Source organism: Carcharhinus amblyrhynchos, chromosome 23 (assembly GCF_965287045.1).
Source record: "Carcharhinus amblyrhynchos chromosome 23, sCarAmb.v2.hapA, whole genome shotgun sequence".
Lineage (NCBI taxonomy): Eukaryota > Metazoa > Chordata > Chondrichthyes > Carcharhiniformes > Carcharhinidae > Carcharhinus > Carcharhinus amblyrhynchos.
This window is the reverse complement of record NC_137346.1, coordinates 24,086,471-24,112,136: the sequence shown is the minus strand read 5'-3', so window position 1 is coordinate 24,112,136 and position 25,666 is coordinate 24,086,471. Positions and strand designations below refer to the sequence as shown.

Here is a 25,666-nt window from a genome sequence, read left to right as displayed (position 1 = left end):
TCTATCTAGTTTTAATCTGCTTGCTGTCCTATTATCACTGATGTTACTGCTCTAACTCACTGATGCTCTACAATGATAAGTAAAATACACCTAGCCATTGATTTGCAAAAGGCAACCTTGCATTAAGAGGAATGGATGCTGGCAGTATTACTGGAGAGTTAAGACAAGCCAAAGTTTAATGGTAAATGTTGAATGTCCACAGTAAAATGGCAACTTGCATTTTTATAGTGCCTTTGACATGGCAATACAATAGGGACGTGATGGCCTAGTGGAATTATCACTGGACTATTAATCTAGAAACTCAGCTAATGTTCTGGGGAGCCAGGTTCGAATCCCACCATGGTGGAATTTGAATTCAATAAAAAAGTCTGGAATTAAGAATCTACGGATGACCAGGAAACCATTGCCGATTGTTGGAAAAACCCATCTGGTTCACTAATGTCCTTTAGAGAAGGAAATCTGGTCTCGCCTTACCTGGTCTAGCTTACGTATGACTCCAGAGCCACAGCAATTGGTTGACTCTCAACTGCCCTCCAAGGACAACTAGAAACGGTCAACAATTGGCCAGCCAGTGACGCCCATGTCCCATGAATGAAAGAAAAAAAAGGATACAGAAGTGCTTTACAGGAGTGTTATCAAACTACTTTGACGTGGAACTGCACGAAGATATATCGGGATTTGCACTTGGTCACGAGATTCTTAGGAGTGTCTTAAAGGATCACTGAGAGGTTTAGGCAGGAAATTTCAAAGCTGAAACGAGCTAAAGGCATTGCTGCCACAGGAAGCAAAGTTCTTTTGTCTATGTATTTCATTAGGTGTCACAAGTAAGCTTACATTAACACTGCAATCAAGTTATTGTGAAAATCTCCTAGTCGCCGCACTCTGGTGCCTGTTTGGTTAAATGGAGGGAGAATTTAACATGGCCGATGCACTTAACCAGCACGTCTTTCAGACTTTGGGAGGAAACCGGAGCACCTGGAGGAAACCACGCGGACACGGGGAGAATGTGCAGACTCCACACAGACAGTAGCCCAAGCTGGTGCTGTGAGGCAGCAGTGCTAACCACTGTGCCACCCTGCAGATGAATAATGCAATTTCAAGAGCAATCTGTTAATTGTTTTGGTGGTAATGGATGTGTTATCTCATGTTTTTCAAGTATGGCTTAGCAATTCCCCTTTCCCTCCATTCCTGCAGCTTCCAAACAACTTTGTTATCCCCATCTCTACACAGAGTGACCTTGAAACTGGCAATGTCCATTTTTATGATATTTATGGTACATACCAGGGATTAATCACTAGTTGTGTCCCAGAGGGGTTTCTTGTTTTGCCAAGAATTGTCAGTCTTCGCTGCAGAAGTGCTTTTTCTTTAAAAGCCGATGTTTACATCACAGGACTTGGAAAGGAAAACAGAGTCTTGTTCATTTAGTTTGACAGACTGACCTTTTGAAGCAGTGTAAAGGCTTCATGGAATTGTGCAACTGGCCCTGCTCTCGTTTACTTTGGAGCAAAATAGACCCCACACGGTCAACGGACTGAGTGGTTACCTGTCTGGACAGCTTGATGCCTCTGTAAGCAATCCAGTGTGTGCGAGGCAGACTAATGCTGTTAAGCTGATTGGCTGTTGTCTCACTGAGAGAAATATCAGAGAGCCTGGGGGCTTTATGTCGACTTCTGCTTCTCGCTCCCTCTGTCCTTGGTTTGCAGCAGGGACACTGATGGTTGTTGTATGCCAGCAATATTGATGAATGTAGTTACCTTTTTATTTTTGCATTAACAGTTAAGGCAGTGCACACAGAGACAGGGTGGTCCTCGTGCTTTATTTTTCCTGCCTCCTTCTTCATCCTATGCGTCCAAACACTGAGCTGATATTTGTATTCTGTTTGTATTCTGTCCTCCTGCACACGATTGTCTAAATATTTGGAGACGAGACGACAAAAGATTTTATTTTGTCACTGAAAGGTAGGTTTAATAGAAAAGATGATGAAAGATAAGATAAATGCTGAACCGATTTGTTTGGCTGTGTATTGTAGGAATGTCTGCTGAATTTAATGTGTAGCTTTGAATGATGATAATAACTATGCTCTGCAACCCTATAAGTAACCATGTTAAATGATTATTTATTTTCAACTGCACTGCACACACGGATCAAAATAACTGCCAGTTAGTTTACCTGAAAGATGCAAATATGCATCAAATTAAATCCAAATTTGTTGCTAAGTAGTTCTTTTGTTATAATATTGTGTCTCTGTTAGTATGTTACGCCTCTCTTAATAAAGTGCACGGGTGAGGTCTGATTTGAAATTTAGTTTAAATTTGTGAGGATCTGTTCTGCATCTTTGTACTCCTAACATCGATTCAGTTGCAAGCGAAAGAGAGAGAGAGCTAAGTTAGATAGGCAAGTTAGGGAAGTCATTCATTTTTAAGTTGGGTAAGTTGTTTTCTGATAACGATCCAAGAATCTTCAAGGCTTTCCTTTAGATTGTCCTGATCTATTTGTGTCTTTCCACGAAGACAGGCGAGACTTCACTGTGGGTTGAGAATGATTTTATTCTGAATGGTGAATTAAAGTTACTGTCTGGTCCTCATGATGACAGGTTTATAAACTGCCACTCTCATTTCTTGTCTAGTAGAGGAGCGTTTCATCCAGAACATCAGTTATGTGTGACTGTTTCACGTCTACTGCAATCCTGTTGATCACTGGGTCATATTTCCCTAATGTAGTATTTGATCAGCCAGCTAAGACCTCTGTCATCTTCAATGTTTCATTCAATGCTGCATTCTGATTCAGTGCTGGTCAAAATTTTGACACGATATGTATGCTAAGATACAAAGGTAAAATGTTATTGGCCTGATTGTTGTTCATTCAATGCTTAGTGTAGGACTACTTGTTTCAATAGTTTCAAATTCATTGATAATTTTACAATGATTATTTTGGACCGTGTGATTATGCATTATCATTCAGTGCTTTAACCAAAATAAATCCTCGGTTCACTTATTACAGAACTTAATTTTAATAAGACAATATGAGAATGACTTTTTTAAAAAAAATCTGTTAACCTTCACAGTGAATGTTAAATCCTCATTCTGAATACCTACAAACACTATGTTATCTAAATGAGATTTCTTAGAAGTGACGCACTTATTCCTCGTTCATTGACAAAGGAAACCAAAAGATTTATTCCATCTGAGAATTTAACCACTTGTGTTCCGTGGAGCCTTCACTGAATCGCCTCAGTGCCTTTTGATTTGTCTTGGTTTGAGGTAATGATGGATGACAGTGCTCGGAAATGGAATGTTTCTTTATCCAGTTTATATTGACTGATGCCTTCATATAGCTCAAACTCCAGGAAATGCCAGCAAGCAGGGGGTTGCCTTTGCCTTGACAGTTCCTGACATGTCAAACAGTAATATACTGTAGTTAATCAGTGAAAGTCTATATACAAGATAGAGTAGTACAGTAATAACATCAGGAATTGGGAAACTTTTGTGCACTGACACTGACCTTTCGTTGTTGAGATGCTAACTCATGAAAGAAATTAGTTTAGGAGTAGTTGAGATGCCAGGGGATATATGGTCACAGTCTAAAAACTACACATTAATATGCTACTAAAGATACTGGTCCTTGCAGGTACCATAAAGATCAAAGATGTGGGAGACATCAAGGGAATTTGAGATAGGGAGTCAAGCATACTTTGAATTTTAGAAATGAGGGCGATAGAATACAAAAGTGAAGAGCTAACGAATGGGATTTGTTGCCCATACTCGCCCCAACACAGGAAAATTTGGCCCATGATCAACAGATCTTTGCATGACCCACCTTCCATCCGCTCTGATTCCCATGGTGAGTGTGATGGGAAAATTCCGCTCAATGAATCATAGAATCCCTACAGTGCAGAAGGTGGTCATTCGGCCCATCGAGTCTGCACCGACTCTCTAACAGAGCATCCAACCCAGGCCCAATTCCTGTAGCCTCATGTATTTACCCTGCTAATCCCCCTAACCCACACATTAGAATGCTAAAGGACAGCTTAGCATGGCCAACCCCCCTAACCTGCACGTCTTTGGATTGTGGGAGGAAACCAGCACACCAGGGGGAAACCCACGCAGACAAAGGGAGAATGTGCAAACTCTACACTGTCACTGAGGCCTGATTTGAACCCGGGTCCCTGGCGCTGCAAGGCAGCAGTGCTAATCACTGTGCCACCATGCTGTCCCATGTGTGCAAAGCGATAGTTACATCGTAGATAAAGTATTGAATGCAGCTTTTAGTTCCATGTGGTAGAAAAACCATTAAACCAATACAGCTTTAGTTCAACAGGGTGATGCAGGTGATGAGAAATTATTGTTGTGTGGGTGAGGTTTTGTATTGTGGGATTATTCCTTCCAGAATCAAGAAAGCTAAGGCAAAATTTAGTAAAGGCTTTCAAAATTATGCAGGATGAGCATGGGAAGACTATTTGCTCTGACTGGGTAGTCAGTTACAAAAGGTCATCAACTTTGGATGATCACTGAAATTAAGGAAAAATGGCACGATCGTTTTCCTTTGTTCAGAAAAATGTTGGAGCTTGTCACATTGAGACAAGCTATGGCATTTTTAAAGAAAAGCTGGATAATCAGACTGATGTGGAGATGCCGGTGTTGGACTGGGGTAAACACAGTAAGAAGCCTCACAACACCAGGTTAAAGTCCAACAGGTTTATTTAGTAGCAAATTCCACCAGCTTTCGGAGCGCTGCTCCTTCATCAGGTGAGTGGGATCCTAGTCACCTGGCGAAGGAGCTGCGCTCCGAAAGCTTGTGGCTTGTGCTCCCAAATAAACCTGTTGGACTTTAACCTGGTGCTGTGAGGCTTCTTACTAATCAGACTGAAGTGAGCAGTGGGACTATTTTTGGATGGCTCCACCAAAGATAGCACGTTGGGGAAATGGTGGTGCTGTTGTTCCTTTGGCTCTGCACAAATGCTAATTTTTAATTAGTCATTTTTGCCCAAAACCGACTTTGGGTTGGTGGCCACTAAGGGCTTCTAAAGTTTACTGAGGAGGATAACTCTTGATGTCTTGCTCATGGGAGACAGATTTCTGAAAGGGATCTGTGACAGATGTGCCTCAGCAAGTGGGTGAATGCTTGTTTTTGGCAGGCGCCTGGGGTGCACAAAATACCATCCCGGAATTTAACGCTTGAACGGATTGAGTGTTGGCTATTGTGCTGCTCAACTTTGACCATTTTACCCACAAAGCTGCAAACAATTGAAGCTTCTCACAACTTTAGTAAGTGCAGCAAGGCACACGGCAGCCTAGAAATGTCACCTTTCCTGGAACAAAGTCTGGAATTATAAGAGCAGGAAATTAGGATTGACGTTGAATTTCTGTTGGATTTCTATCCCTCAATCACTGATCAAGAATTTCTAATGAGGCGTTGCCTTCTTATCCAAGCCCCATTCACGGCACAGTGGTTAGCACTGCTGCCTCATAGAACCAGGGACCCAGGTTCAATTCTGGCCTTGGGTCGCTGTCTGCGTGGAGTTTGCACATTCTCCCCATGCATGGGTTTTCTCTGGGTGCTCTGGTTTCCTCCCGCAGACCAAATATGTGCAGGTTAGGTTGATTGGCCATGTTAAACTACCCCTTCATGTCAGGATGATTAACAGAGTAAATATCTGGGGTTATTGAGATAGGGCCTAGGTGGGATTGTTGTCAGTGCTGGTTTGATGGGCTGAATGGCCTCTTTCTGCACTTAAGCGTTTCTATGTTTCATCTGCAAATTCCACCAATTAATGTGGCCAGCAGTAAGTAGACTGATTTGATTATTAATTATGAGAAAAGCAAGTAAGGGATAGTAGATAAAACAAAAATTGGGCCAGTGTAATGTTTGGTGAAATCAGCTCATTTCCTCATTAAGGGAAAGCAAGGTTCCATAAGAAATAGGAGCAATAGTTGGCTCTTTGGCCTTTTGAGCCTGCCACCACCTGCTCTCAGTATCCTCTTATTCGTTTACAGATCTGAAAATCTATCCTTTGGCTGCCGGTGGAATCCTCCAGTCCCTTTGAAGTCAATGGCTATTTTTATTGCTCACCAGCCGTTCCACCAACTTTGGTGGGACTGGAAGATGCTGCCAGCTGGAAGGGCTTGAAAATCCCAGCCTATGATCAAGTCTCTTCAGTCCTAAATGGCTGATTTCTTTGGCAGTAACTCCTAATCCTAGGCTTCCTTGCCACTGGAAATATCCCGCCAGCATCTACTTTCAAGAATTTTATATATGTCAATTAGACCATTTGTCTGAACTCTTAAATGAATATTGGCCTAATTTGTTCAGTCTCTCCTCATAGGACATTGCCTTTGTCTCAGAGATCAATTCTATGTACCTGAAACCGTAGTATACACAATATTCTAGTGTGATCTCACCATTGCGTTATACAATAGCATTCCGAACTCTTCACGTCTTAGGCTTGGATTTTTGTCTTTGAGGCAGCAATCATAAGTTAGACCATTTCCCTTCCGGGCAGTACTCACCCACACTACTTTTTAATCGTGGGTTAGACTTTGGGCTAGAACCAGAGTTGGAGAGATGCTGAAATGTTTAGCTTAAGAAGTTCACCTTGGTTCCCTGGGACATTAATCTGTAGATCAACGGAGGGTTCCTAAACTTCACCCTTCCCTACTAACCTGATCCCCTGCTTCCTCAATCCTCCATATCCCAATATTCTCTTGCTGCCTCTGTGTTCACTCACCCAGAATCCATTATGTATAGAACTCTTGATACAATAATGCTGGAAAGCTTTTGAGATGCTCATGGAACTGTAAAATAAGGTCGTTCAAAAACCACTTTTAAAACATCCTTTGAAGTGGTTATAAAATGATCAAGGTCAACAAGTAGCCATTCAGAAACTATATCAAAATGGCATAATCCTATTAAGTGATCAGAAAACTGTCAAGGTAAATAAACTCTTAGTTCCTTTGACAGCTGTGTTAACAACCTCTGCTGAATCCATTATCAGGGTTGCAAACTCAGCCAAGCATGTGTAATGAGATCCTATTGAATGCTTTAACCAGCAACCCCAGCTAAACTGAATTTGTCAATAGACCTTGGAACTCAGCCAAGCATTCATAATTGAATTTCATCGCAGGGCTGTATAAACTAAACCTCCAGAGCTGAATACTTTAAAACCTTTGAAGTCATTGAACGTGTTCAGCCATCTATCTGTTTAGCCTTTAAAGGAGGAGAAAATATGCTGTCAATGAAAAAATGAAATAAGAGGCGACCATTGATACAGTCAAATCTGAATATCAATGTAGAAGAGCACCTTAGCAATGTTTAATGCACTCCAATGCATCAGAATATTCTTCCACTTTCTCATCAATTCAACGCCTTCACGACACATGACAGCGCAGGGTCGCCGAGCAGAGACTGATAGCCAAGTTCTGCACACATGAAGACGGTCTCAACAGGGATCTTGGGTTCATGTCGCGCTATCTGTAACCCCCGTGACTTGCCTGGGTTTGTAAAACCTCACTCACTGTGCTGTCTGGAGACAGTACACATCTCTTTAACCTGTGCTCAATGCTTCTTCCACTCACATTGTTGGCCACTTTAAGACTTGAATAGCAGGTTAGGTGTAAAGATTCGCATTCTAATCAGTAATCTGTAAACTAACTGTGTTGTTATATGCTCTGTTTGAGGCCAGTGCTCTCCATTCACCTGGTGAAGAGGGAAACCTCAAGCTTGAGAGTTTACTATCAAATAAATCGGTTGGACTTAAACCTGGTGTTGTCAGACTTCTCGCTGTGTTTACCCCAGTCCAATGCTGGCGTCTCCATATCCTGTCCAAGAGGCCAGAATCAGCGTGCTGAGAGGGTCACTGTGCATCCACTGATCTGTCAGTGGGGAGATTGGCGCATGCAGTGTAGCCCACCTGCTCAATGCCAGCCACCCCACCCCCTTGAAGAAGAAATAAGATTTTGTTTTTGTTATAAATATATTTTTATATATAAATATATTTTTTATAAATATATAAAAAGGAAGAGGCTGGCTAGGGTGAACGTTGGACCCTTAGAGGATGAGAGGGCGGACTTAGTGGTGGGGGATGAGAAAATGGCTGAGGCCTTGAATAACTTTTTTGCTTTGGTCTTCACGGAGGAGGACGTGAATAGTTTGCCGGGTGTTAACGATGGAAAGATGGTAGGAGTGGAGGGCCTGAATGACATCGTTGTTACTAGAGAGGCAGTGCTAGACAGACTAGAGGGACTGACTGTGGACAAGTCCCCAGGACCGGATGGAATGCATCCAAGGGTTCTGAAAGAAATGGCGGAGGTGATAGTGGATGCCTTGATTATTTTTCAAACCTTGCTGGATTCTGGGGAAGTGCCAGAAGATTGGAAAACGGCTAATGTTACGTCGTTGTTTAAAAAGGGTAGCAGGCAAAAGGCAGGAAATTATAGGCTGGTTAGTTTAACGTCTGTTGTAGGTAAAATGCTTGAATCTGTAATCAAGGAGAAAATAGCGAGGCATCTTGAGAATTGTTTGATAGAGCAGACGCAGCACGGTTTCATTAAGGGGAAGTCGTGTCTGACAAATTTATTGGAATTCTATGAGGATGTGTCTAGTGCGGTGGATAGAGGAGAACCGGTGGATGTGGTGTTTCTTGATTTTCAGAAGGCGTTTGATAAGGTGCCGCACAAGAGGTTGTTACAGAAGGTTAGGGGGCATGGAGTTGGGGGGGTAGGATGTTAGCGTGGATAGGGGATTGGTTGTCAAATAGGAGGCAGAGAGTGGCTGTCAATGGGTGCTATTCAGATTGGCGGTTGGTGACTAGTGGAGTGCCCCAGGGATCGGTGCTGGGGCCTCAGCTATTTACCATTTATATAGATGATCTGGAGGAGGGAACCGAGTGTATAGTGTCGAAATTTGCTGATGACACCAAGATTGGTGGAACAGCAAATTGTGCGGAGGGATCTAGATAGGCTGGGCGAATGGGCCAGGAACTGGCAAATGGAATTTAATGTTGGCAAGTGTGAGGTTGTCCACTTTGGTAGGAAGGACTACTACTTACATGGCGAAAAGCTGCAGCATGCTACGGTGCAGAGGGACCTTGGGGTCCTTGTGCATGAGTTGCAAAAACCCAGCCTGCAGGTGCAGCAGGTGGTCAGGAAGGCGAATGGGATGCTGGCCTTCATAGCGAGGGGGATTGAATATAAAAGTAGGGAGGTCTTGCTGCGGCTGTATAGGGCATTGGTGAGGCCGCAGCTGGAGTACTGTGTGTAGTTTTGGTCGCCGCACTTACGCAAGGATATTTTGGCCTTGGGAGTGCAGAGGAGGTTCACTAGGCTGATACCGGAGTTGAGGGGGTTGAGCTATGAGGAGAGGCTGAATAAACTAGGCTTGTACTCGTTAGAGTTTAGAAGGATGAGGGGAGATCTCATTGAGACGTATAAGATGATGAATGGGATGGATAGGATAGAGGTGGAGAGGCTCTTCCCGCTCAGAAAGGACAGTAGGACTAGAGGGCACAGCCTCAAGATAAGGGGTGGGCTGTTTAGATCGGAGTTGAGGAGGAACTTCTTCACTGAAAGGGTGGTGAATCTCTGGAATTCTCTGCCCGTTTGAAGTGGTGGAGGCTGCCTTGCTAAATAAAATAAAGACGCGGGTAGATGGGCAAGGGGATTAAGGGTTATGGGGAGAAGGCGGGAAAGTGGAACTGAGCCACTTCAGATCAGCCATGATCTTATTGAATGGCGGGGCAGACTCGAGGGGCTAGATGGCCTACTCCTGCTCCTATTTCTTATGTTCTTGTGTTCTTATACTTGTACAGATTTATTTTTTTTCTGCAAGCTGTATTTCATTGGTCCTGTATTTTATCCTATTCCCTTACCTCATTCATTATGCTGCCGCAGTATTTGATGCTGCTCTCAAACTCTTGAATTTCTTCCCCATTGGGCTCATCTTTTGACATTGCACATAACTTTGCTCACATGTTCAATGAGACGTGCGACTTTGGAATTCACATGGTGTCCGTACTCTTGAGACATTGTAACTAAATATAAAATAAACTCCACTGTGAAATGTTAATCAATGTGGTTAAGCTCCTTTAAGGTGAGTTAAGAAAACTATTGTGACATTTATTTTTGTAATTGTTTCAATATCTTTGGATTCACCAGGCTCCTCCCCACCCCCCTCCCCCCATTGAGATCTAACATTGCATGCATTTAGGTGAAGACATTATAACCTGTTATTGACCTAATTGTGACTGTAGTTTAATTGTACAGAAATGGTGGACCTAAGCTGAATCTTATATATTGATTTTTGAGAGATATTTTGATGTAATTTGTTGCATTGAATAATAAGGATCCTCTATAAATTTAACCGCAGTGGAGCAAAGAAATTCTGGAGTTTTGATCTGTGCTCTGTTCTAAGTTAATGAATTTCAGCCTTAGTAATGCTCGCCATTGTGGGAACGATTCTCCCCCCAAAAAATGAAGTGCCCAATGGGTGGGAAAATGGGAGATTTTAATAAGAACATAAGAAATAGGAGCAGGAGTAGGCCATCTAGCCCTTCGAGCCTGCCCCGCCATTCAATAAGATCATGGCTGATCTGAAGTGTCTCAGTTCCACTTTCCTGCTTTCTCCCCATAACCCTTAATCCCCTTCCCTACCAAAAACCTATCTACCCGCGTCTTAAATATATTTAGCGAGGCAGCCTCCACCACTTCAACGGGCAGAGAATTCCAGAGATCCCACCCGTTTTTTTTGGATGTACTTTGTTGAATGAATCTGCGGCACTCCGTGCATCACAAAGCACCACCCGCGATTCATGCCGGTAAGTGGGGGAAGCCTGGACCTGTCCAAGAGATCAGAATCAGCGTGCTGAGCGGGTCACTGTGCAGACACTGATCTGTCAGTGGGGAGATCGGTGCATGTGCTGTAGCGCCCCCCAACTCATTGCCAGCCAGCCATCACCACACCCCCCCCACCCCACCACCACCAACACCGCCCCCCCCCCACCACCACCAACGCTGCTCCTCCCACAAATGAGGTGAGGAGAAATTTCTTCACCCAGAGAGTGGTGAGTGTGTGGAATTCACTACCACAGAAGGTAGTTGAGGCCAAAAATGTTGTGTGATTTCAAGAAGAAATTAGATCCAGCTCTTGGGGCTAAAGGGATTAAGGGATATGGGAGGGGGAAGGGGGATCAGGCTGTTGAATTTGATCACAGCGAATGTCAGGGCAGACTCAAAGGGCCAATTGGCCCACTCCTGCTTCTAGTTTCTACGTTTCTACTTCATTTCTGAAGTAAGATTGGAGAAAATGCCACTCTTGCCCCTGGAGAAAAGAAGGTTGAGAGGAGATTTGACTCAAAATCATGAGGGGCCTGGTCAGAGTCGATAAAGGAAAACCTTTCCCACTTGTGAAAGTATTGAGAATTATTGGGCACAGATTCAAATTGGCAAAAGAAGCCAAAGCGATATGTGAGAGAAAGCTTTTTCCACACAGTAAGTAGTTAGGGTCTGGGATGCAATGCCTGAGAGTGTGGTAGAGGCATGTTCAACTGAGCCATTTGAGAGGGTATAAGATGATTATTTGAAAAGGAAAAATCTGCAGGGTTACAGGGAGCAGGCAGGAGAATGAAGCGTGGCGAAGTGCTTGTTCAGAGAGCTGGCGCAGACATGATGGGCTGAATGGCCTCCTTCTCAGGTGTAACAATCTGTGACAATATCATGGAAGAGAAGTCCAGTTTGATTTCCTTTCTTCAGGCCTCTTGGTCTGTTCACCAAGTTTGACGCCAAAACTCTTAAAATAGATATTTCCTTCTTTTCCCCCTAAAACAAAAGCACAGCCCAACTTCTTTGTGAATGTTAAAAATCACAGAGCATTTCAGCAAGAGCAAAGTGACCAGGAGTGTGGAGGGATTGGCTGCCCCCCACTGCGCTTGTGTCATTCAAAATGAAAAGTGCAATATTTCACAGTCGGAACCGCTAGCACTGGTACATTATCAGATGTACCTGTGGAGTGAAATAAAATGACACCTGTACTCTCTCCTCACTCTCTGACATTTACAAGAAATAGAGTAAAATGTGAGTAGGTGTATGGGGATAAAAACATCCACAGCTCGCCATCCTGCATATGGGCAAGGCAAAAGGGGAATTTAAAAATATTACAATCTGTCTTGCCCATGACCACTCTCACGTTCTGAGCTGAAGTTCTAAGCATTTCATATTTTTCAATGTGATGTCTTCACAGCAGGAGACGGGGTAATGCTGCAGTCCATCTCTCGGATTTATTCAGAGTACTGGTATTTTTAATCAAATCAAATTGATTAGCCAACATTTAAACGGTGGATCATGATACATAATTTAACTCTCACTCACCATAACCTTACCAACACTCTAAGGCTATTTAATGGCGTAGGATTGACAGGATAAAGGAAGTGAATGGGTGGCTCAGGGATTGGTGTGGGAGGAATGGGTTCGAATTTATGGGGCATTGGCACCAGTATTGGGGTAGGTGGGACTTGTTCGGGCGGGATGGGGTTGGTCTGAATCGTGCTGGGACCAGAGTGTTGGCGAATCGAGTAAAGAGGACTGTAGACAGGGCTTTAAACTAATTAGGGGGGGGAGGGTGCGAGGGTAGGTGACGCTACGAGGTCTAAAGTTAAGGATAGGGTACAGGTAAGGGAAGAGGCCGAGGATGTCCCAATTGGTGGCGTTACGGCAAATAGGGTCCAGGTGAAGGCTGGGATGAAAGCGCTTTATCTGAATGCACGAAGCATTCGGAATAAAGTGGATGAGCTGGTGGCACAGATCGACACAAATGGATACGATCTGGTGGCCATTACAGAGACGTGGCTGCAGGGTGACAGGGACTGGGAGATGAATGTACAGGGCTATCAAGTGTTTAGGAAGGATAGGCAGGAGGAAAGAGGGGGTGGCGTAGCTCTGCTGATTAAGGATAGTATCAAGGTGGTAGCAAGGGATGACATCGGAGCCAAAGAGCAGAACGTGGAATCGTTGTGGGTGGAGATTAGGAACAGCAAAGGGAGGAAGACGCTGGTGGGTGTCGTCTATAGGCCCCCGAATAATGATCTGGAGGTGGGGCGGGCTGTTAACACGCTAATAAGTGCGGCGTGCAGGAATGGGACGGCAGTAGTTATGGGAGATTTCAATCTGCATATTGATTGGTCGACCCATGTTGGACGAGGTGGGCTCGAGGAGGAGTTCTTGGAATGCTGCCGGGATAATTTCCTTGAACAGTGTGTGTTGGAGCCGACGAGGGAGCGAGCTATCTTGGATCTGGTGCTATGTAATGAGGCGGGTAGAATTAGGGACCTTGCGGTGAAGGATCCTCTTGGAGAGAGTGATCATTGTATGGTGGAGTTTCTGGTGCAGATGGAGGAGGAGAAAGTGGGTTCCCGGACACGCGTCCTTTGTTTGAATAGAGGGGAGTATGGTAGGATGAGAGAAGAATTGGCGAATGTGGACTGGGGGAGTGCGTTGGAAGGTAGGTCTGCTGAGGAGCAGTGGAGGATCTTTAAGGAGATCTTTCTTGGTGCTCAGCAGAAATTTATTCCGATGGTTAAAAAGGACAGTAGGAAGAGAGGTAATAAGCCGTGGATAACGAAGGAGGTGAAGGAAAGTGTTAAATTAAAAGCGGAGGAATTTAGAGTAGCTAAGAGTAGTGGGCGAGAAGAGGATTGGGAAAGGTTTAAATGTCAACAAAGATTGACAAAGAAGTTGATAAAGGAGGGTAGGAGAAGCTATGAGGCTGGGCTAGCACTTAATATAAAAAAGGATAGCAAGAGTTTTTATAAATATATAAAAAGGAAGAGGCTGGCTAGGGTGAACGTTGGTCCTTTAGAGGATGAGAAAGGGGAGCTAGTGGTAGGGGATGGGGATATGGCTAAGGTCTTGAATAACTTTTTTGTTTCTGTCTTCACGGAGGAGGACGTGAATAATTTGCCGGGTGTTAGCGATGGAAAGGTGGTAGGAATGGAGGGTCTTAATGACATTACTGTTACTAGAGAGGTGGTGCTCGACAGACTGGAGGGGCTGATTGTGGACAAGTCCCCAGGACCGGATGGAATGCATCCGAGGGTTCTGAAAGGAATGGCGGAGGTGATAGTGGATGCCTTGGTGGTTATTTTCCAGACGTCGCTGGATTCCGGGGAAGTGCCGGAAGATTGGAAAACGGCTAATGTTACGCCGTTGTTTAAGAAGGGTGCCAGGCAAAAGGCGGGGAATTATAGGCCGGTTAGTTTAACGTCTGTGGTAGGTAAAATGTTAGAATCCGTCATTAAGGAGGAAATTGCGAGGCATCTTGAAGGGAATTGCTTGATAGGGCGGACGCAACACGGTTTCATTAAAGGGAAGTCGTGTCTGACAAATTTACTGGAGTTCTATGAGGATGTGTCTAGGGCAGTGGATAGAGGAGAGCCGGTGGATGTGGTCTTTCTGGATTTTCAGAAGGCGTTTGACAAGGTACCTCAAGAGGTTATTGCAGAAGGTCAGGGGACATGGAGTTGGGGGTAGGGTGTTAGCGTGGATAGAGGATTGGTTGTCAAATAGGAGGCAGAGAGTGGGGGTCAATGGGTGCTATTCGGATTGGCGGTTGGTGACTAGTGGGGTGCCCCAGGGGTCGGTGCTGGGGCCTCAGCTATTTACCATTTATATAGATGATCTGGAGGAGGGAACCGAGTGCAGGGTGTCGAAATTTGCTGATGACACCAAGATTGGGGGAAAGGCAAATTGTGCGGAGGGTGTGGAGAGTCTGCAGAAGGATCTAGAGAGGCTGGGCGAATGGGCCAGGAAATGGCAAATGGAATTTAATGTTGGCAAGTGTGAGGTAGTCCACTTTGGTAGGAAGAATGGTAGGAAGGACTATTACTTACGTGGCGAAAAACTGCAGCAGGCGACGGTGCAGAGGGACCTCGGGGTCCTTGTGCATGAGTCGCAAAAACCCAGCTTGCAGGTGCAGCAGGTGGTCAGGAAGGCAAATGGGATGCTGGCCTTCATAGCGAGGGGGATTGAATATAAAAGTAGGGAGGTCTTGCTGCAGCTGTATAGGGCATTGGTGAGGCCGCAGCTGGAGTACTGTGTGCAGTTTTGGGCGCCGCACCTGCGCAAGGATATTTTGGCCCTGGAGGGAGTGCAGAGGAGGTTTACTAGGCTGATACCGGAGTTGAGGGGATTGAGCTATGAGGAGAGGCTGAATAAACTAGGCTTGTACTCGTTAGAGTTTAGAAGAATGAGGGGAGATCTCATTGAGACGTATAAGATGATGAATGGGATGGATAGGATAGAGGTGGAGAGACTCTTCCCGCTCAAAAAAGACAGTAGGACTAGGGGGCACAGCCTCAAGATAAAGGGGAGGCGGTTTAGAACGGAGTTGAGGAGGAACTTCTTCACTCAAAGGGTGGTGAATCTCTGGAATTCTCTGCCCGTTGAAGTGGTGGAGGCTGCCTCGCTAAATATTTTTAAGAAGCGGGTTGATGGGTTCTTGATAAGAGAGGGGATTAAGGGTTATGGGGAGAGGGCGGGAAAGTGGAACTGAGCCACAACAGATCAGCCATGATCTTATTGAATGGCGGGGCAGGCTCGAAGGGCTAGATGGCCTACTCCTGCTCCTATTTCTTATGTTCTTATGTCCCAAAGCCTTTTAGTGTGTTGGTGAGTGGAGACTTACCAGAATACCAAAGAAGAAAGGAAGAGCAATAGTGAGGGGGGATTCTTTAGACAGGGGAGCAGACAGGTGTTTCTGCGGCCAGAGATGTAACTCCAGGACAGTGTGTTGCCTCCCCGATGCAGGGAGCCAGGGGCACCTGGAAAGGGGAGGGTGATGAGTTACAGGTCGTGGTACATGTTGGCACCAATGATATGGGCAAAGTGAGGAATAATCCTTTGTATCAAGAATTCAGGGAACTAGGCAGCAGATTAAAAAGCAGGACCTCAACAGTCATAATCTCTGGATTACTCCCAGTGCCACATGCTAGCGAGTATAGAAATAGGAGAATAGGACAGATGAATGCGAGGCTCAAGTGTTGGTGTAAGGAGGGAGGGTTTCAGGTTCTTGGATTACTGGGACCATTTCTGGGCATAGTGGGACATGTACAAATGCCTCAGTCTGCACCTGAACGATATGGGGAAGCCAGTGTCCTTGTGGATAGGTTTGCTAGGGTTGTTGAGAGGAGTTTAAACTAGTCTGGCAGCAGGAGGGTACACAGTATATTGGTGAAATAGAGCCACATCATGCTACAGTAAAATAAGCAAGTCAAAGTGAGTTCAGCTATGTTGAGTGTCCAGAGAGCCAGAGAAAGCTGGATGGTCTTTACTTCAATGCCAGCAGTGTGATAGGTAAGGCTGATGAGTTAAAGGCGTGGATTGACGCATGGAAGCGCGATATTGTTCACATCACAGAAACACAGTTGAGGGAAGGGCAGGACTGGTAACTCAACATTCCGGGGTGTCAGATCTTTAGATAAGACATGGGAGGGTGTAAAAATGGAAGTGGTGTAGCACTGTTAATTAAGGAATCAGCTCCTGCAATAAGGAGAAACTATATCTTGGAAGGATCTTCAGATTATGCTTTGTGGGAATGTTAAGGGGGCAACCATGTTACAAGGCATGTTTTAGATGCCCCACAGAGTCAGTGGGAAATAGAGAAGCAGGTATGTAGACAATTCACTGAGCTGTGTAAGAGTAATAATTGGGTAATTGTACTGGGGGATTTCAACTTCCCCAACGTAAACTGGGACAGTCAGAGTGTAAAGGGTTTAGAGGGAGTGGATTTCTTGTAATGTGTTCAGGGGAGTTTTTTGTGTCAATACGCAGAAAGCCCAACAAGAGATGGAGCAGAGCTGGACCTGATTCCGGGAAGCAAAGCTGAACAAAGGTTCGACACGGCATTTTAGTGATAGCAACGACAACACAGTACAGTTCAAATTTGTAATGGACAAGGAGAAAGAGAGCCTACAAAAGATGGTTTTGGAATAGGGGAAGGCAAATTTTGTAAAAAAAAATAAAGGATGACCTGGCCAAAGTCAACTGGGACCAGCTGCTTGCAGGAAAGTCTACAGCAGAGCAGTGGGGGGCATTCAGAAAGGAGCTGGGGAAAAATACAGGTCTAACATGTATCCTTTGGGGGGAAGTATAGGGGCAGTAAATTCAGGGAATCCTGAAGGTCTAGGACAATTCCAGACTGGATGAAGAATAAGAGAAAGGCCTTTAGCAAGTCCAATAGAAGCAATTCAGTGGTGAATGAGGAAAGCAGGATAAGCTGCTTTGTGTGAGTTCTGTCAAGGCAGCCACCATAAAATAATCTACGTGATACAAAGACTATCACTGACTGAGGAATCTTTCCCAGACTACTTCCCGTACAATAACATGGTTCTGCCATGCTGAGTGCTCCTTTTTTTTTTTAAAAAGTGCCAACCTGAGTGTGAGCTCTGGGTACTTAAGGGCCGAATTTCCTCTGACTGACTTTTCTGTTCCCATTACAGCTACCGCTTGCCGACACGGTAACACTCAGTGGCGAATGCAGAATAACGTGCATGACTCTGGCGACAGCTCAGAGGATGAATTCTTCGATGCACGAGGTTGGTGGACGTGTTATTTGTTCTGAACAAAATCGATAATCGCTGTTGTCAGTTAGTTCTCCTTTATCCGGGAGTGCAGACAGAACCGCAAATGGGAAGACTTGTTGAACTGTCTGCAGCAACAGATCCTGATTTACTGGGTGAACGAAAAGAGGGCCTGAATTTAATGATGTCCATTTTTCTTGTGCGGCATTTAATGATGTAAAATGCAACCGCACTTGCATCAAGCATTTTATCAGCTTATATTTGTGTATATATATTTGGACAGACAGTTAATGAAATTGGAGTGATCTGATTAATGAGTTATTTCCTGCCTGCAATTTAGTTTTCTAAATCCTGTGCTACACATTCTGACCTGTCTACTGATGGCTATTCTGTGCAGCTAAGGTTGATTCATGGTGATAGAGGAAACGTAAGCTGATTATCGCCTGTTACTGCCGCTTAATGGTTCATTCAGATCTCTGCTCTCCGTTTCATCATGTTATGGGCCCATGCCCATTAATTATGGTATCTGATAAAGTAACTGGTGTTGTATAAGTTAACAAAGAAACAAAACAAAGGGGCGATACGGAGGCACAGTGGTTTGCACTGCTGCCTCGCAGTGCCAGGGTTTGACTCCAGGCTTGGGTCACTGTCGGTGTGGAGTTTGCACATTCTCCCCATGTCTGTGTAGGTTTCCTTTGGGTACCCCGGTTTCCTCCCACAGTCTAAAGATGCGCGGGTTAGGTGCTTTGGCCATGCTAAATTGCTCCTTACTGTCCGGCGATGCGTAGGTTTGAGGGATTGGTGGGGTTAATGTGTGCGGTTTTCGGGATGGAGCCTAGGTGGGATTGTTGTCGGTGCAGACTCGATGGGCTGAATGGCCTCCTGCACTGTAGGCTTTCTATGATTCCGATGATATCCCAAGATGAGGCTGATTGTGAATTGATTTATAGTGTTCTATTTCAATTTTCTTCAAAATTTATAATAGGAGAAGCAAAACAATCAAAGGTATTTGAAGAGTGAGGTACATCAAGGTATAGAAGGTAGTTGTAATTGCACATTATAAAAAAATGTCCTTGTCTCCCCATCTGTTTTCATTATACTCGTTCACCAGGGATGGGCAATAAATTTATGGCTGGCACAGTGGTTAGCAAGTTTATCTCTCAGCGCAGAGACCTGGGTTCAATTCCAGCCTCAGGCGACTGTTTCTGTGGAGTTTGCATATTCTCTCTGTGGCTTTCCTCTGTATTCTCCGGTTTCCTCCCACACTCCAAAGATATGCGGGTTAGGCTGATTGACCATGCTAAATTGCCCCTTAGCGTCAGGGGAATCAGCAGGGTAAATACATGGGGTTACAGGGATAGGGCCCGTTTGGGATTGTTGTTGGTGCAGGCTCAATGGGCTGAACGACCATCTCCTGCACTGTAGGGATTCTGTGGTTCTATGAAGTGGTCTACTCAGCGATGGCCACATCCCATGAAGGAATAAAAATGAAGTTCGAATAATGCCTTGCCCTGAATGATTTAAAATAATTACAATAAGTGAGCTTTGAGATTGTGCCTAGAAATTGATGTTGGTCATTTGCGTCGATGAATGCTTAATCTAATTGTATGACATTCCATCTACGGATTATCCCTTTACTTTAACACCATTATTTGACGTTGCATCTGCAGTCTTAACTCTTGGTTTGGACAACAAAGCTTTATTTCCAATCATTCTAATTGGTGCTCTTTGCTTCTTGTTGGGGGAAGGGTGGCATTGCCAACGTGCGCAATCTTGGTCAACGTCATACATCGAGCTCGCTTTCTCTGTTGTGCTATCTCATTACAGTGTACCCTTGAGAAATAAAATAAAACATCAACAGATTGTTGGATGAATTAATTTTCCTTCCACTTGGCAGAACAAGAAATCTGAGCTGGAATTTACCAAAATATCTGATGAAAAGTGAAACTCCAAACATTATTACTGGGAAGTATTAGATCAGCAATTCTGTAGAGCACAGGACATGTCGATATTCATTAAGAGATCTAATACAGTGGTGCAATAAACCAACAATTCTCTCAGAAGTTGGAGCTTTTAAAATTTGGAAGCTGTAATAAATATTCATATGAATTATTACAAATGTAATTCTTCAAAATTAGCCCTTACCAAGTGGATAATTATAGCTTGCAAAATTGCCATAGCTACTGGACCCATGACAAACTACATTTATTTTTTGTTAAGTATTATCTTGCTTTTGAAATCCTTCATTATCAGGAATGGCTTTTTGGGGGAGGTACGCTGTGTTACTATGTGTTCCACAGCAGTCAGTGATATCAGATGTTTTGTCAGACAGATTTCTGTCTGTTATCAGTGCCGCCTTATGATTGAGCAAGTGGAACAAGGTGTAGGAAGAGTGACTGAATGAAGTTGGACTGGCTGTTCCTATGTCAGGCTCCGATTTATTGACTACAGTTCAGTCTTCAACACCATTATTTCTATGAAACTCATCTCCAAACTCTGTGGCCGTGGCCTGGGCCTCGGCAACTCCCTCTGCGACTTAATCCTGAACTTCTTAACCCACAGACTGCAATCAGTAAGGATGAGCAACAACACCACCTCCACGATCATCCTCAACACCGGTGCTTCACAAGGCCATTTTCTCAGCCCCTTACTATATTCCTTATACACCTATGACTGTGTGGCCACATTCCTCCCCTCCAACTCGATTTACAAGTTTGCTGACGACACCACCATAGTGGGTCAGATCTCCAACAATGATGAGACAGAGTATAGGAATGCGATAGAGAATCTGGTGAACTGGTGCAATGACAATCTGCCCCTCAATGTCAACAAAACGAAGAAGATTGTCATCGACTTCAGGAAGTGTAGTGGAGAACACGTCCCTGTCTACATCAGTGGGGACAAAGCAGAAATGATGTAGAGCTTCAAAGTGGAAAGTTTTGTTTAAGCTCATTTATTAGTGTCACAAGTGGGCTTACATTAACACCGCAATGAAGTTACTATGAAAATCCCCCAGTTGCCGCGCTGCAGCCCCTGTTCGGGTACACTGAGGGAGAATTTAGTATGGCCAATGCACCCATCTAGCACCTCTTTAGGACTGTGAGAAGAAACCAGAGCACACGGAGGAAACCTACTCAGACACAGGGAGAATGTGTGGGGAGAGTGCCCCAAGGCCATAAATTAACCAGGGCCCTGGCCTGTGAGGCAGCAGTGCTAACCACTGTGTCACCATATCTCCATTGCCTTAATACGCTGCTTGTTCTAATTACCTGAGAACTGATCACACTCGCTCTACTGTGGCATTGTAAATTGGACAGACCTGCTGCTTGAACCATGACCTTTCGGGCATTGCACCCTTTGTACTTTCAGCTGTGTGGACATCATTCAAATATTTAAGTTGTGTTCACATAGTAAACAAATTCATAAAAACTCTACGATGCAGAAAGAGGCCATTCGGCCTATCAAGCTTGCACTGACAACATCCCAACGTGTAACCCCATGTATTTACCCTGCTAATCCCTCAGCACAAAGGAACAATTGAGCATGGCTAATCCTCCTAACCGGCACATCTTTTGAAGTGTGGGAGGAAACCGGAGCAACCGGAGGAAACGCATGCAGACACGGGGAGGATGTGCAAACTCCACACAGTTATCCGAGGCCGGAATTGAATCTGAGTCCCTGGCGCAGTGAGGTAGCCGTGCTAACTGCTGTGCCATCTGGTCAATGACAATGGACTATTATATTACGTGTTTTCAAACCTGTATGATACACTGGGCAATTTTAACTCAAATTGCTTGGTGAATATAAGGACCCAAAATAGTCTTGTATTTTGAGGGTAAGTGGGCAGAACATGATCGACCCTGTCTTACGAGGTCAGAAAGCAAATGTGTCCTGAACAGGTTTGTGGAGACTTATTTTTGCCGGCCTGGAAAGAGTAGGAATTTTAGTATCCCCAAGAAAACTGTGGCCTAAAACCACCTTGTGCGTACTTCAAACACCTCTCTGATCTATTTCTGAGCTGGCTAATTTTTGGTTTAGTTTGATTTGATTTATTATTGTCACATATATTAGTATATAGTGAAAAATAATGTTTCTTGCATACTGTAGAGACAAAATGTACCATACATAGAGAAGGAAAGGAGAGAGTGCAAAATGTAATGTTACAGTCATAAATAGAGTGTAGAGAAAGACAGGTAAGTCCACCCAAAAGTCTGATGCCTGGAGGGAAGATGCTTTTCTTGAGTCTTCCGGCATGTGACCTCAGACTACTGTGTCTTTCCTGATGGAAGGCGGTGGAAGAGGTTATATCCGGTGTGTGCTGTATCTTTGATTATGATGCTGTTTTTCCGAAGCAGCGGGAAGTGTAGACAGTCAATGGATAGGAGACTGATTTGCATGATGGACTGGGCTTTGTTCACAACCTTTTGTGGTTTCTTGCAGTCTTGGGCAGACCAGAAGCCATTCCAAGCTGTGATATAACCAGAAAGAATGCTTTCTATGGTGCATCTTTAAAAGTTGGTGAGAGTCATAGCTGACATGCTGAGAAAGTGGAGATGTTGGTGGGCTTTCTTAACTATATCATTGTCCTGGACAGGCCAGAACAGGTTGTTGGTGATCTGGACACCTAGAAACTTGAAACTCTCAATCATTTCCACTTTGTCCCCATTGATGTAGACAGGGGCATGTTGCCCACTGTTTCCAGAAGTCGATGACTATCTTCTTTGCTTTATTGAGATTGAGAGAGAGATTATTGTCGTTGCAGTAGTTCATCAGATTCTCTTATCTCTTTCTTGTACTTGGTCTCATCATTTTTTGAGATCCAACCCACTACAGTCCTCTAACAGACCTGACCATGCACCAGATTGTTTCGTGGAGCCAGGATTATCTCAGCAATTTTCAAATGAGAGAGTTTTAAATGAAGAAGGCTGTTTGTACCACGTCATGCTCATGGTTCCAGAACCAGCTCAAACAAAAATCTCTTCAGGTGACTGCTAATGATAAATGAACAGGCAGACCAGGCTTCAGGTTTAATGGCCCATCTCTCAATACTGTCACAGGAATATTAATTTGACCCATTGGCTCACGTCCAGATATAACACATGTTATAATCCGGGGGAAAATGCTGCCAACCGAGTCAACATGACTCTTTTTAGCATGAATTATATCACATCGTCAGATTATACTGGAGCAAGAAGAGGCAAGAGATACATTCAATTGAAAATATCAGGAGGAATGAATGCATCCAATGGAAACTAATATTTCTCAGCAAATTGGGCTGGTATAGTGTGGATGAGATGCAGTTCAGTGCCTATGTGGCCAACAGCACCTATATTTGCAGGAGGCAATTCTTTCACTGGCTATGAAGAATTAATGGCCAGGAATTTACCAGTCCTTGGGAGGCAGGAGGGTGCTAGTAAAATCCTGAGCAGTTGCATTTGTTCAACTCCCTGATACAAATGCAACTTCTGAAGCATTTTCCCAGCAGCGGGACCTTAGGTAGAGAGGCTGCATGTTCATTCCAGGCCATAACTAAAGGCCCTTCTGCATTTTACAGTGCCATTGTCACCTTGCCGACAGTGGACCAAATGTTAGTTAACAGAAGCTAACTGCGGCAGATCTAGGGGAAGTCAGGTACCAGAGCAAAGAGGGAATCACAGATGGGGAGAACAGTCTCATGGCCCTAGTGATTTTCCTGGAAGGATACTGGGCTCCATGATTTTACACTTAGAATTTTTCAGAGAAAATTCCTTCTTGGAATTAGGATCAGGAGCAGACTTCTTGAGCCTGCTTTCATCATTCAATAAGATGGTGGCCAATCTGATTGTAACCTCAATCCCACATTCCTGCCTACTCCTGATACCTTTCACCCTCTTGCTTATCAAGAATCTATCCAGCTCTGCCTTAAGATTCAAAGACTCTGTTTCCACTGCCTTTTTGGGAAGAGAGTTCCAGAGTCTTGCGATCCTCTGAGAGAAAAACACCCTCCTCACCTGTCTTAAATGGGTGATCCCTTCTTATTCTGAGATTATGCCCTCTGGTGCTAGACTCTACCACAAGGGGAAACAGCCTCTCCAGCTCTACCCTGTGAAGTCCCCTGAGAATCCTATATGTTTCAATAAGGTCATCTCTTGTTCTTCTAAACTTCAATGAGTACAGACGTGACCTACTCATAAGAAAATACCTCTACCCAAGATCAACCTAGTGAACCTTCTTTGGACTGCTTCCAATGCCAGCATACCTTTGCTTAGATAAGGGGGCCAAAACTGCTCACAGTAATCCAGGTGTGGTCTAACCTCTGCCTAGTATAACTTTAGCAAGACTTCCCTATTTTTATACGCCATTCCCTTTGAAGTAAAGGCCGACATTCTATTTGCCTTCCCTATTACCTGCTGAACTTACATGCTAGCTTTTGTAATTTTGCATGAGAACTCCTATATCCCTCTGTGATGCACCTTTCTGCACTCTTTTTCCTTTTAAATAATATTCAGCTCCATTTTTCTTCTGACTAAAGAACATAACTTCACCTTTTCCTACATTATATTCCATCTACCATGTTTTTGACCATTCACTTAACATATCTATATCCTTCTGTTGACACTGTATCATCCACTGTTTCAAATGCAGTTAAATCTTACATAAAAAGACAAGTACTGTACACAATATTCCAAATGTGTTCTTACTCAGTGTCTGTGTCACTGAAGCATAACCTCTCTAGTTCTGTATTCATTTCTTTCTCAATGAATGACAGCATTCTATTAGCTTACTCAATCATTTGCTGTATCTGCTGGCTTACCATTTGTGACTCATGCACCAGGACACCCAGATCCCTCTGTACCTCAGAGCTCTGCAATCTCTCACCATTTAGATAATATGCTGCTTTTTCATGCTTTCTGCCAAAATGAACTATTTTCCATTTTCCAATATTATGTGCCCTTTGTCAGATCTTTGAACACAAGGGCTCTATTTAAAATCCCTTTCCCAGAGGTTAGTTGCGGCTTTGTGCTTTTAGACTGCTGGTCAACGTCTGGGATAAAATTCTGTAAATACCCAGCAGGTCAGGCAGCTTTTTTGGAGAGAGAAAGCAGAGTGAATGTTTCAGGTCGATGACCTCTCATCGGAAGGTAAGTGCATGTGTCAGTCATTTTGATCTCCATTGGGTGAAAAACAATTCACCTCCCAAACTACTGGTGGCTCCACCATCCTTACGACCACAGTTCTTACAAGCGCTGCCTGATTGTCTGAGTGAACCACTCAGAAGCTTTTGTCAAACAAAGTTTATGTAAGAACACAGTTAAAATATAACAGAAAAAATTAGCATAACTTCTACCCATTACAGAACTTAAACATGACACAGAATAACTCCTTAAGAAGTCGCACAACACCAGGCTAAAGTCCAACAAGTTTATTTGATGGCAAACCTTGTGGGTTTACTCCTTTTGTCAGGTGAGTGGAGAGTCATCTTGACAGAATAACTCCTAACAGCTAACTATGTGTCAAGCAGTAGGGGGGACATAGATTTAAGGTGGATGGGGAAAAGTTTAGAGGGGATATGCGAGGCATTTTGTTTTTTTACACAGAGGGTGATGATATGTCTGGAAAGTGCTGCCCAGGGAGATGGTAGGAACAGGTACGATAGTGGCATTTTAAGGAGCAACTAGATGGAATACATGAATAGGTTGGGAATGGAAGGATATGGACTCTGTAAGGTTGCATGGTTTTAGTTTAGGCAGGCACTGTGATTGGCGCAGGCTTGGAGGGTTGAAGGGCCTGTTGTGGTGCTGTTTTGTTCTGCTGTTCCAAGTTAAACACCATCTCACAGACTTGCACCCTCCTTTAGGCTTGGCACAGCAGCAGGTATGCTCACGTGATGCTGGATTGCAGCTTTTTAACTCCTGTTGGTCCCTTGAACGTTGGGTCAATTCTCCAAGGCTTCCTAGTCCTGGAACTTTCAAAGAATCGAGGGAGAGAGACACACACACACACACACACACACACACACACACACACACACACACACTAACTACCTTCTTACACTGGCTCCTGGCAGCAGCTGAGAAACAAACTAAAACCTGGACTGTTCTGTTAAAAAATAAAACTATCTCCAGG

The 25,666-nt window shown here is 44.1% G+C and overlaps 1 protein-coding gene across 3 annotated transcripts in view; it reads left to right on the top strand.

The window, feature by feature from the left end:
- The first annotated feature begins 1,802 nt into the window (after window positions 1–1,802).
- LOC145357321 (membrane-associated phosphatidylinositol transfer protein 3-like) overlaps window positions 1,803–25,666 on the top strand; it is a 409,171-nt gene continuing 385,307 nt past the window's right edge. For 2 of the 3 annotated variants that reach the window (XM_080210561.1, XM_080210559.1), the window contains exons 1-2: window positions 2,744–2,831; window positions 17,480–17,575. In XM_080210561.1, the coding sequence (XP_080066687.1) occupies window positions 2,816–2,831; window positions 17,480–17,575 (112 nt within the window). In that variant the 5' untranslated portion in view covers window positions 2,744–2,815. Of the gene's footprint in view, window positions 1,959–2,743; window positions 2,832–17,479; window positions 17,576–25,666 lie in introns of those variants that run through there. The other variant, XM_080210560.1, reaches the window with a different exon arrangement.